Source organism: Podospora anserina, chromosome 6, assembly GCF_000226545.1.
Source record: "Podospora anserina S mat+ genomic DNA chromosome 6, supercontig 2".
In the NCBI taxonomy this organism is placed as follows: Eukaryota; Fungi; Ascomycota; class Sordariomycetes; order Sordariales; family Podosporaceae; genus Podospora; species Podospora anserina.
In genome coordinates, this window is record NW_001914857.1 from 987741 (window position 1) to 1000479 (window position 12739).

At 50.6% G+C, this 12739-nt stretch overlaps 4 protein-coding genes across 4 annotated transcripts, besides 3 other annotated features; 2 read left to right on the forward strand and 2 right to left on the reverse strand.

The window, feature by feature from the left end:
* The first annotated feature begins 1 nt into the window (after position 1).
* Positions 2-1499: a repeat region (transposon grenouille copie 4).
* Positions 1500-1859: a long terminal repeat (LTR grenouille).
* Positions 1860-1869: 10 nt separating this feature from the next.
* Positions 1870-2229: a long terminal repeat (LTR grenouille).
* Positions 2230-3392: 1163 nt separating this feature from the next.
* PODANS_6_3680 (uncharacterized protein) lies at positions 3393-5153 on the forward strand (the record flags this gene model as incomplete). The annotated part of the gene is made up of 1 exon (XM_001910085.1): positions 3393-5153. The coding sequence occupies one exon, from the start codon at positions 3393-3395 to the stop codon at positions 5151-5153; it is 1761 nt and encodes a 586-aa protein (XP_001910120.1).
* Positions 5154-5745: 592 nt separating this feature from the next.
* Positions 5746-7500, forward strand: PODANS_6_3670 (uncharacterized protein; the record flags this gene model as incomplete). The annotated part of the gene is made up of 1 exon (XM_001910086.1): positions 5746-7500. The coding sequence occupies one exon, from the start codon at positions 5746-5748 to the stop codon at positions 7498-7500; it is 1755 nt and encodes a 584-aa protein (XP_001910121.1).
* Positions 7501-7773: 273 nt separating this feature from the next.
* Positions 7774-10500, reverse strand: PODANS_6_3660 (uncharacterized protein; the record flags this gene model as incomplete). Its single annotated transcript, XM_001910087.1, has 2 exons — positions 7774-8857; positions 8912-10500. The coding sequence occupies 2 exons, from the start codon at positions 10498-10500 to the stop codon at positions 7774-7776; spliced, it is 2673 nt and encodes an 890-aa protein (XP_001910122.1).
* A 1377-nt stretch (positions 10501-11877) lies between these two features.
* On the reverse strand, positions 11878-12693 carry PODANS_6_3650 (uncharacterized protein; the record flags this gene model as incomplete). The annotated part of the gene is made up of 1 exon (XM_001910088.1): positions 11878-12693. A coding segment is annotated over one exon (816 nt), but the record flags the coding sequence as incomplete, so codon positions are not given.
* Positions 12694-12739: the final 46 nt, after the last annotated feature.

Consider the following 12739-nt stretch of genomic DNA (forward strand, 5'->3'; position numbering starts at 1 on the left):
GGCCTGTTCGTTTTGCCTTAAACCTGGTTGCCGACCCAGGAGATCATGTTGTGGGAAGGCGGCCCGACTGGATCAACACCACTTTCGTGGAGCAGTTTTCGATTGACACTATCAAATATCTTTTTCCTGGCTTGAGAATAACGACCCCCCCTGATCGGACTCACATCTACGGTATCCATGTAGCTTCCCTCACTTGCGCTATGTATGACCTTCAAGGTCAACTAGAGGCCAAGCAGTGGCTCACTAGCTCGGTCCTTACCTGCGCTCTTCGGTACTCTCTTCAGGGAATCCTCGAGCGTTGTATATGGATCCCTGGAGAGCCTCTGAACCCTGTTATGATGAAGTCGTCGATGCGCTTTTTCCTGCCTAACGACAACCACAACGCCTTTGACCGACGATACTGGGTCCTCCCCATTCATGTCAATAACGGAAGCCACTGGGCAGTGGGCATCTACGACGTTGCTACTGGCATTTTGGTTTATATGGACTCGTCGAAGGATTGGAAGGGGTATCAAGCTAATGCTATTTCTTGCCTGGTATCTTACATCCGTCACGCTTTCCACTGCAGCCTTGACGTGAAAGTGAGGAGGCCAGCCTGCGGTGAACAGGGCGGGGCGTGGGAATGTGGTCTTTGGGTCTTGGAGCACTGCCGTACCTACTTTCAGGGAGGTGTTTCGTACGGTGAAGAGGAGGATTTAACGGTAGTAAAGGCTTGGAGAGGAGATCGTTGCTACAGAGACTGCAAGACCGTGGGCGTTGCGGGGAAGAAGATGATGAGGTTGTGGATGGCTTATGTGAAAAGGTCTTTGGGTTGTGAGCCTGATCAGAGGGTGCGTGATAAGAAATGGAGGAGGAGGGGCCTGGAGGACTTGATGGACGCGGAAGGATTCAACCTGCCAAGCACCCTCTCGTCTCCTTTCAAGTCCCCACCAATTCCCCGGTTTGCTTCCCTCCCTGGTTCTCCGTTAGCTTTGGTTACTACTGTTGAGGGAGATGAGTGCGTCGTGGGTCTTCCCTCTGATCATGAAGGGTTTGGACCAAGTAGCGTGTCGAGCAACTCTCAACGACCAAGCAGGGTAGCAACCCCCTTTGGGTTCCGCACTCCTGTGACAATGGACTCGCCGCTCCTCTCTGGGCCTGTAATTGCCCGTCCCCCTACTTATGACCACTCAGGATCGCCAACAACACACCTTTCGCCTGATCACACACCTGGTTTCATGGGATGGGAGTGGGCTCCTGGAGTTCCTCAGAGACGAAGGGAGGAGGTCGTTAGGTCACCAGTTGTGATGGCTCGACAGGGACGGAGGTATGCTCTGAGATCCGAGAAATGAGGGTGCTCTTCTCTCTGATCAAGGGAGAATGGATAAAGGGATAGCAGGATTACATCGTTTTCCCTTCTTTCTGCTGAACGATATTTTCTTTTTTTTGTTTGTAAGGGATTTTTTTCTTGTGTACGCATTTGCCCACTGGTTTGTAGTGGTCAAATGCGAAGGGAGGTTTGGTTTGGGGTGCGGCCACAGGCCTGAGAGTATGAGTAAGGAAGCGGGGCTCTCAGAGGACTCAGGGGTTCAGGGGTCATGTATATAAGCGGTCTGCTTCGGACATTCTATTTTAGACAGGACATCGACTTTTATTCTTTGCTTCGTATTTTGTGCCTTGCACGCGTGCAGGCAATTCTGGCCCTCTGATCAGGCCAATCCGGTGCTTATTATGTGGCCTGCGAGCCCATAGTGTCTTTTCTTTGTCCTACGTGAAGTGCGGCCTGCGAGCGAGTCACTGTCACGCAGGTGTGTTCATTCTGAGACCTGTTGAGAGTATATTTGTGGTGTTGTGGTTGTTTTGTGTGTTTTCTCACCATTTCAATAATAGTGGTTTAGGGTGCGGCTATAAGCCTGAGGGTACGAGTGAGAAAGTGGGGCTCTCCGAGGACTCAGGGAGTTCAAGGGTCATGTATATAAGCGGTCTGCTTCTGGCAGTCTATTTTAGACGGGACATCGACTTTTATTTCTTCGTATTTTGTGCCTGGCACGCGTGCAGGCAATTCTGGCCCTCTCATCAGGCTAATCCGGTGCTTATTATGTGGCCTGCGAGCCCATAGTGTCTTTTCTTCGTCTTACGTGAAGTGCGGCCTGCGAGCGAGTCACTGTCATGTAGGTAAGTTTATTCAGGGACCTGTTGAGGGGATATTTGTGGTGCTGTGGTTATTTTTGTGTGTTTTTTTACCATTTCACTACGCTGATAGCTATTTAAGCCTATATTTTACAAGCCTTAATAGCACTTTTTTCAATATAAATTAAAGATAAAAAGCCTTTAAAAATGTTTTAAGGCACAGATTTTTAAATTATAGCTAATAAAGGTTTCGAACACAATATATTTCTCTTAGCTATAGCTTGAAGATTTACAATAAAAATAAATAAATAATAATTTTTACTACATATTATAAACTATAATAATAGTAAAAAACTTAATTTTAAATATATTTTGCAATTTTAAAGTTAAAGACATTCATTATAAATTATTAATCTTAGTTATTTTAATTAGTCATTTTCGTAAAATATATTATATATAAATTTAAATAATTATAATGATCATAAAGCAAGGTTTTAATTATAAAAAACTATTATTAAATTTATAATTATTAAAATTAAATTCTATAAATTAATTAGATTATATTAATAAGTATGTTATGAATTATAATATTAATTAGTTGAAAAAAGCGAGAACTAATAAAATAGTAGTATCAAAAGTATTTAAATATCTTATAAAAGTTAAAAGTTCTTTTCTTTATAGCTTACTTTGTGTAATCCCGTTAGTCCCTATAGATCTCATAGCCTAGCGCCCCGTAATTTTACCTTATTTCTCAGGCCTTGAATTTAACAGGAACAGTTCATAAAACCACCTGCGGTCCCGAGGTGCGCGCGTATCCCTGCTTGGGATTGTTCTTTCGTTATTGTTCTCGTCGACCTTGATTTCTCTGTACTATGCCCTAGGACCTAAAATCTGCCGCTTGTCTGTCGCTCTCTTCCCACCTACTATAGTTTTGATTCATGTCTAGTTGAGACTGCCTCTTCACCTCGGCGATATCCCACCTAACCCCGGACTTCCGGGCCTCGTCCCATCTTATCTTAGCTCGGGACAGGTCACGAAGCACCAGTTTACATAACACTAGCTCCAAATCACTTCCTCACAACAAAAACCAATTCATGTCGTAATTCCTCCCGCGCCTAACGACAGTTTTATCTTTTTTTTTTTGGTTTGCGGGGCGGACAATTCTTTCTCCTTGCACCTTATGAACCACCATTCAACGGTTTCACATCACAAATTGGACCTTTGTTACATGGCGTTATAAGAGACTGTTTCGCGGCATCCCTGATATCAGAACGGGTACCTGGATGAGCACTCACAACATGGCGCGCGATGAGACAATAACCGATGTCGGCACCGACGCGACTGAGTCGACAAGATTGCTAAGGGACAGAGATGAAACCAGCACCAGCGAAAGACGACAAGATGAAGGAGAGGCCTGGGTGGGTTACGCAGACTTTGAGGGTTTGCCTTGGTGGAGGAGACCGACAGTTTGGTTCCTCTTGGTACCATATGCGCTTTTTACCCTGGCATTTGGAGGGACGGTGGTGCCAAAGCTGAATTTGTATGACCTCCCCCCCTCAGTCAAACAGAGGGTGATTTTAGCTGATTATCGATACAGGATTCTCGAGCTGGTATGCAAACGCTACTTTGCCGACCGCTCCGCCCGCGACCCAGATTTCACCTTCACTCCGGTTGTTCCTGGCGAAGACAACGACCAATGCTTCATTCCTGAAGTTCAGCGGTCTGTCGCAACCTTTATGATGGTTCTCAATGTTCTGACTGGATTACTCAGCGCCTTGACGGCGCCGAAGTTGGGGTCGTTGTCGGATCGTTATGGCAGGAAACTCATGCTGACGGTTTGCGCGCTGGGTGGGATCATGAATGAGATTATTACCATCCTGGCGGCCAAGTTCCCGGAAACGATTCATTACAACTGGCTGATCTTGGGCGCGTTGTTTGATGGGCTTACGGGGTCTTTTACGGCGGGGAGTGTGCTGATTCATTCGTACACGAGCGATTGCACACCCCCTTCGAAGCGCGGTGTGGCGATAGGGTACCTACACTCGTGCTTATTCATGGGGCTGGCGTTTGGACCGCTGTTAGCGGGGTATTTCGCTGAGTGGACGGGGTCGTTGTTATCGATCTTTTATGTGACGCTGGGATGTCATATATTCTGGGTGTTTTCCATGTTGTTTATCACACCGGAATCGCTGTCAAAGAAGAGGCAATTGCTGGCGAGGGAGAAGTACGAGATTGAAAAGGCCGCGAGACGGCCACCGACTGTTGCGACAAGGGTTGGGGTGTTTGGGATGAGGGCGATGCTTGGACAGCAGATCAATGGGGTTGTGTACATGATGAAGAACCAGAACCCGTTTGCGCCGCTCAAGATTCTGTTTCCCAAGGGAGCGCACAATGCGAGGTTGAGGAGGAATTTCTTGATCCTGGCGTTTTTGGACATGGTGCTGCTCGGGGCTGCCATGAGTGGCGGGACGGTTATAATATTGTACACCGAGTACATGTTTGGATGGCGCAACTTGGAGAGCTCGAGGTTTGTCTCGCTTGTGTCGATGGTCAGGGTTGTGGTTTTGCTCGGTATCTTCCCGGTTATCAACTATGTGTTCCGGACGAGAAAGGCTGCTCGCTTGAGGCGGGAATCGACTGCGCCGATTGTGGAGAAGAATAACGGGGCGGACGAGTTCGATATCTGGATTTTGAGAAGCGCGATTCTGTCGGACGTGGTGGGAGTGATCGGGTATGTTGTTGTCCGGGATCCAGCGATATTTGTTGGATGCGCCATCATCACGGCGTTTGGTGGCCTCGGTTCAGCTACTATTCAAGCTGCACTCAGTAAACATGTGCCCGCTGAGCGTGTTGGTCAGCTTCTTGGAGGCATAGGATTGCTTCATTCATTGGCGAGAATTGGTGCGCCGGTTCTGTTTAACGGGATTTATGCCGCAACGGTGTCGTCGTATCCGCAGGCGTTCTTTGTGGTGCTGGCTGGGCTGTTCAGTGCTACGTTTATCGCATCGCTTATGCTGAAACCTGGAGGTAAGTTTCCTGACTGAATGATGTGAGAGCTAATAGACTTGGGTGCTGACATTTTACAGTGTACATGACCGAGGATGATGCTGAGCCAGTCGAGATTGTGGCTACCCCTGGTGAGCGGGATGCGCTGGAGGATGATGAGCTCCTTCCGAGAGTCTCTTGATTGTGATGTAGCTTTCACATGTCAATATGGATCTGGAATATGGGTGGGATTTTGTCTGCATTGCATTGGTTGTTGGGAGGTTGATCACTCGAAGTTATTAGACAGAGTCAGGTGTAGATGTGCATAACTTGAGGACATTGCATAAATTCATGAACTGAACGAATGCATTCTTTTGCACTCCAATTACCCACCCGACCGTTTCAAAGATTGAGATACTTGCTTTTATGCTGAATGCCAATTGCCACATCAACATTGAGGTCGGATGTGACCTGCGCGGGGACCCTTTTTGTGAGTGGCTGTGGCAACCGTTCGTTTGACTGATGTAGGCCGAGCTTCTTCCGCTATAAGCCCGCTAAATCCCACTTTCACTCTCATCAACAACACTCAGCTTCAAACGACAGTCAATAACACCACAGATCGGCAAGCTATTCCCAAGTAAGCCAGCCACCATGCTCTCCTCACGAGCATCAAAGCTGAAGCCTTTTCCCGGTGTATATTCTCACCGTTCTTTATCCCCAGGAACATTCCCGCAACAGCAGCAGCGGCGTTTGCTTCACCAAAAACGACCTACCCCACCACCACCACCACCACCACCACCACAACTTGGACAACCACAACGACGACCAACTCTCACCACTTTTCCAATCCCACCACCCTCCCTCTCAAGAAAAATCCCCTCCCTCAAAATGTCCACCACCCCCTCAAAATCCTCCCCCCCTCCCACCAACATAACCTTCGGACCCTATCCCATCCCCCATTCTCAAATCTTCCTCCTCACCCCCCTCACCTTTGCCCTCGTCAACCTAAAGCCTCTTTTGCCAGGCCACGTCTTGGTGTGCCCTATCCACCCACACAAACGCCTCACCTCTTTGTCTCAGGAAGAACTCCTCGACCTGTGGTCCACCGTCCAAAAAGTCCAGGTCATGCTCGCTAGGCATTACTTCCCTTCCCCTGGCGCCCCGGAGCAAGGGAGTTTTAACATTGCTGTTCAGGACGGGCAGGAGGCAGGGCAGACGGTGCCGCATGTGCATGTGCACGTTATTCCGAGGATCAGAGGTGTGACGGAGAAGGGGGGGGATGGGGCGGGGGATGAACTTTATGAGAGGATGGCTGGGGAGGAGGGGAATGTAGGGGGCGCGTTGTGGGATAAGGAGAATGGCTGTGGGGTGGAGAGGCCGGTGGGGAGGGGAAAGTTCGATCGGATTGAGGATGCGGAGAGGATGGCGAGGGAGGCGGGGGATATGCAGAGTGAGGCGGAGGTGTATAAGCGGGTGTTGGAGGAGATGGAGAGGGATGAGGTTAGAGATTATGGGATAGAGAATGAAAAAGGGGAAAAGATGGCTGACGATGTGGTAGCAGGTGAAGAAGTAAAGTCACGGCAGCGGGGGGTGATGGGGTTTGGAGAGTATTTGATCTTGGAAATCAAAAAGAATCTCGGGTTGGTCAAGCAAGAGGTGGAGACGTTGAATAAAGGGTTGGATGATGGCTATGTTCGCAAGCCGATGAGTGAATTTGCTGGATGGTATGGTTGGTTGTCGAGGAAGGGGGAAGCGGCAATTGAGGATGAGGAACCACCAGACGTTGGAAAGCTATTCGAGGGTGATAAAAGAGCGATGAAGGCTTTGGACCGGTTTGATGGTTTTGACGACGACAGGGGACCAGGTGGTTGGGAGGACTATCAAGTGGACTACGAGTTTATGGCGCTGTATGATCAGAAATATGACCAGTGGAAGGGCAAGAGGAGGAAGCAGAGGCGGGAGGCGAGGAAACGGCGGGCGGCTGGGTGGGAAACATTCATTTCAAGCAAGCCTGCACACGAGCCTTTCTTCGACGAAGACGAGAACTTTTCCCTTGGGCATGGCTCGGACGTTGGCGGAGCGGGCAAAGCCAAGACTGTCCTGATCAGGATTTTGAACGAGAAGAGAGGTGTGTCTGCGAATTGGCACGTCAACTTTGAAGCCTTGACGGTCGATGAGGACGTTCAGAGGAGGTTTTTGATCGGGATTGCGAGGGCCGAGAGGCAGCGCAAGCTTGCTTTTGTGAGATTTCCCATCAAGGGTGATGATCTAGGGGGATGGCTGGCGGCCAAGGGGGTCAACGGGGGGAAAGGTGGGAAAAATAGCAAAGTAGTCCAGGATCGGGAACAAACCAAGGGAGGTAAAGGTGGCAAAGGGAAGGAGGGAAAGAAGGCAAAGGCGAAATAATTGTTTGATAGATGTCAACTGAATCGAAAAGGCTAGAGATGTTCACACGCTTATTCAATCGCTTTAACCAAAGCAACTATCACGCAATAAATGCCATGCCTAACTCTTCCAAGCAACAAATCAATCCGATTCGCAACAAGGGAAAACGTATATAAACTACCTAGGTAACCAACCTGAAGCCAATTTGTACACTGCCCGCCAAATATATCCCAAAAGAGTATCCGAAATAAGTCAGCAATGCTCCCATCCCAATGATAACCCATTGCAACAAATCTAATCCAACCCAGGAAGATGATCCAACGTCCCCATCGACCCCAAATTATCAAAACCACCGGTATCCATCTCATTACCTCCCCTGCCACCACCATTCAACCCCCTAAACATAAAAAGCGATGATGGATCACCATTGCTCGGCCCTTGGTTCGTTTGTTGCGGTCCGCCACCGTTCGGCGACATGCCCCATGTCTCAAAATTCTGCTGCCAGTTCACGCCATCCTTGATGTACCAATCCTGCCCGTCAATCACATACCCCGAATTCGAGCTGATATGTCTCCTTGGGTTAGGGTTGAACGGCGAGGGGTTGTACGAAGGCATCGGCGGTTGTGGTGGTTGCGACACGGTCGACCAGGCGTTCATTGCCGATAGGGGATCAGCTACCGACATGGCCATCGGGGAAGTGGCGGCCGTGGTGCTAGCTGTGTGCGATTGTGATTGTGGAAGTTGGAGCCCAGCCACGCTGAAGTTGGCGAGAATATCCGGGGACATGCTGGCTGCTGGGAGGCGGCTTTCAAAGGTCATTTGTTGGTGTTGATGACTCGATGGGTACAAATATGGGTTTGGTGGACTGTGTTCGGCTTTGCTGTTTGGTGAAGCGGGCAGGGATTGTGGTGACTGCGCCGAGTAGTGTGATGATTTGTTTGGTGACGGGACGTCCGAAGTGCTAAACGTGCCATACTTCTCGTCGGTGCGGTTGAGCACCAAAGAGGCTTCTTCGGGGAGCTCGACATTCCATTTCCGCGCAAGAACGCTGAGAATAGACAGTGTTCTGCGAGCGCACAGCCAATCCTCAGCAATTTCTTCCAGGTGTTTGATGCCGTGGATAATGTCTCTCTTGGCTGTCTTTTCAGGTAGGTTGAGCATGTGAATTGTGCAGGCTGAGTGCACCATATATACGGCGATATTGCAGATCTGTCGTAGGTTATACATCTTTTTGTAGAGGCGCATCAGTTTGGAGATGGCGCCAGCGTTGGAAGTACATATCCTCCTGGGCGAGACATGTGATGGTAATGGTGATGACGACGGAGTGTATTTGAGGAATGGTCGGAACAGGTGGATGTACTGCAGGTGATAGAACATGCTGCTCAAGGTTAGCCACAACACATCAAGGAAAAAAAAAATCAACGAGGCATACTGCATCAGGATGACGTTCGGCAATTGCCCTTCCTTAGGCTCAAACTCCTTTGGCAACTCTGCTTTCCAATCCTCTAGTCGCCTGTGCAGCTCGCTGAGCTTCTTAAGCTCAACGTATTTCCCACTAGAGCGTCCTATATGGTTAGGGTGGTAAAAGAAGAGCAGCAGATCGCTGCTAATCTCGCAAAGCTTCGATAGCTGTAAACCAGTGGCCCTTGTTCGGGCAGGCTGCTTTGAAGACTGGTCAAAGCCGGTATCTGTGTATGGCGACCACATCATGGCGTCTTCGTCTGGAAATACATCGTACTTTGGTACATTGTATGAGTTCTTTGGAAGTTGAGGTAGCCGGCCGAGGTAGTTTGACCAGCACTTGTCGAATAGGAAACACCCCCAAAATGTGATCCTTCGGGCATCCACCTCCTTTTCATCCAACGAGTCCTTGTCCTTGGAGATACCGCCAATGTCTAGGTTGAGACCAATGTCCTGAGCCATCCGGAAACTCATACCGCTGTATACCCAGCCCTTAGCCTCCCGACCACATCCCGCTTCTCGAACAGACATGAGCGCCAATGCCTGCACAGTGGTGAGTTTTGGCTTTTCGTACTCGTCATTCTCCACGATAAGCCTCTTTGCCTCGGCGAAAAAATGGTCCCCCTTCGTTCTACTGTCGCCGGATATCGCAAAAGCGCCCGGTACACTTGTGAAGTGGCATCCAAGAGATAACATCGCATTGACCAGCAGTGACGAACAATACACCGTGGTTCGTGGCTGGCCTCGTGGTTTCCCCTTGAAGAAGTCTCGGTAAAAGAGGTCCTTCGACAGCGTCGTGAAATAGGGGTAGTGCCAGTTGAAGTACATGTTGATGAGGTGAACGATCAGTTGTGTGTCCTTGGTCACTTCGGTCCAGCTAGTCACTGGATCTTCGCCCGACAGGTAGCTCTCGGATTCTGGTTCGTCAGGTACGTTGGCGGTTTCGCCGAGATAGATCAGATGAGATGTCCCGCCGATGAATCGAACCGAACCATTCTCCAGCCTCAACTCTCCCATCTTGCGCGCCAATTCCCTCTCGCCTTCGACGGGTAGGTTTGCCGAATAGTCGTCGTCCAATCGGCCAAAGTCCTCCTCCTCATCTGCTTCGTTAGAGATGTCATTTTTGAGAATGGACTCGGCGACGTTATCCAGGCTGTCACAAGTACGAATCTTTTTCACAATAGCCGGTACGTCCTCTTCGGCGGCGTTGAGGATGGCCTCAATCAAAATCTGGAGAGTCGAGTTCCTGGCCTTCATGCTGTCCGTCTTCTCACGGTAGACGCCCTTGCGGCGATGGTCCGAATTGGGATCATAGACACATTCGGTGCCGTAGACGCTGGCACATGCCGCGCAGCTCGGTAGAGCACCATCGCATTTTGATTTCCTCTTGCGACAGGCAATACAAGCAGTGCTGACACACCTTCGTTTCTGGTTGGCGGGATCGGCGGCGCGCCTGGATTTCTTCTTGGATGGTGGTGGCGGGTCGGCGCTCCCTCCCGCAAAAGCATCCAGATCTCCGTGTTCAAACGAGGCGGCGACGGCGACGTCAGTTCCCTCCATCTTCCGGGTCGGCGGCGGCGGCGGGACAAGCGGTGGATCCCGATCACTTGTATGATTGCGGTGCTTGACTTGCGGGTGCCCCGCGATGGCCGGGACGGTGGGGAAAATCGGAGCGCGGTGTGTCAGAGATGAACCCGACAATTCTGCGAGTGAGTGCCGAGTGATTTGAAAGCACCAGGCCACCCGCTGCCGCTGCGGGGAAAGGTAAGGGGGCGTTCCGAGCTAGAGACGCGGGGGTCACCCAACTTTTTTTTTTCACGGCCCACTCTGGAGGTTGAAGCTCCAGCTCAAGATTCGGCTTTTCAACGCTCACCTCTCACCCGCTGGGTCGTAATGTCAGGAGAGGAATATCTGGGTTTGAACAGCCGGAAAACAGCAACGGCAGGGTGTTAGTCACGGCCAGTCATGTGGTGGGTGGTCAGGAGACGCCCGTTGTTGTGTAAGCCTCGTCTTGGGCCACGGGTGGGATGCGGCAATAGCTAGCGTTGACACTGGTTGACGGCAAGGCTACCGGCAAAACGTTGTTTGGGATTCCTGAATGATGGCAGGAAAAGTGGAGGAATTCAGAGACAGAAAGGAATGGCGAGAATTGAGGGAAGCATGAGCATATCAAAGACGCACGCGACGAAATAAACGAGCGAGGTTGTCTGATAGGCCAACGCAGTCTATTGGCATGGGTGGCAACCGTCTGCTGGTCGACCTTATTCAAGACCGAGAGAATCATAGCTGCTGGACATTGAGAAAGCAAGATCCGACTGCAGCATGCGGTGTTTGGTCGAGATAAGTTACCGCTGCTGGCCAGATCGCCGCAAGATAAGGCTGTTTCGTGATGGGTGGTCGAGGTGAGCTGCCATTCGGTCTGGGACGACCCGAAAGGTGGGATGGTGTTCCCGTTCCCTACGAGGTGTGAACAGCGAGCGAGACATTAAAAGACCCTTGGAGGCCGGGTTTTCAGCCGGGTTATCCGTCCAGCGTGGCCCTGGCTAAATTTCCTTACCTAACAGAATCGCGCTGAGCAGGTTTGGTAAACAAGTCAGTCTGGTTTTGAAGTTTACTGACAGCTTCCACCAGGTCTCATGGCCTAATGGCATTCTGCTCAAGATGATCATAATGATATGGGCTTGATAAGATGCCTGGCTCGGCAGTTCAAGTTGATTCGCTACCTGGTCCCGGGAATGCCAAGAGCGAAGGATCACCACCAAGAAAGGCTTGGCTTGCGGGTCTAGACCAGAGTGTGGGGGTACCCCCGGATTCTGAATACGGGTTATCTATTGGTTGCCCGGATAGCTGCATAATATGTCGACGACGGCGTCCATGGTGAAGCCTTCAATTTACACTCTTTTATGAAGACATTATTTCGAACCTGCAGCCTGTGCTCTAAGACTTGCCTGCGGGTGCTAGTAACAAAAACCTCTCCGGCTTCGGAATTGTGCTCAACTTCTTCATGTCGGTCTCATCCACCTGGATCCCCTTCTCCCTAGCCAAGTCAATGACGGCCCAAATTCTGGAATCCTTCTCCCAGTAGCACCGATCCAGCAACGCCATCAGCGTGTCGTCCGTGGGGTACTTGGCGACTCTTTGGACCAAATGCTCCCCCATATCCCACAACCGCGCAAACGCCAGGTCAAGGTCCCCTTCCCTGTCAGCCGCAAGATTGCGCACCGTATCATTAAGGGCCACCAACGGCTTCCCCACCGTCATCGTTGGGCCGATCCGCGGATAGGCCCGAGCAATCAGGTTCCAATCCTCCGCCGTCTTGGCCTGTCTACACAGGTATCCCAGCCCCCAATCACTCCCCTCCATAAGCGGCTGCACCCTCTCAAGCGCGTCCACCAACGCCCCCATATCCCCCTGCAAGCCCACAAACTCCAACAGCGCCACCGGCCCCGAAGCTGGCACCTTCCTCCCCTTCTCCTTCAACTCTCCCAAAATTTCAAACACCCTATTCGCCATCTCCGGCTCCCTCACCAACAACCTCAGTATACTCCTCGACTCCTCCTTCAACCCGGGGTACGACTCGGCCTTGATGCTCGCCACCTCCAACGCCTCCTCCAACTTCCCCTGATCAGCATAGCAATCCACCAACGCCTCATAATGCAACCCCGTCATCTTGATCCCCCTCCCAGCCAACTCCTTAAACGCGCCCGTTGCCAGCTCCTCATCACAATGCCTTGCCCCGGTGTTACAAATATTAATTCAAACATCCCATCCCTCAGGCACACCAAGCCCCATTCTTCCA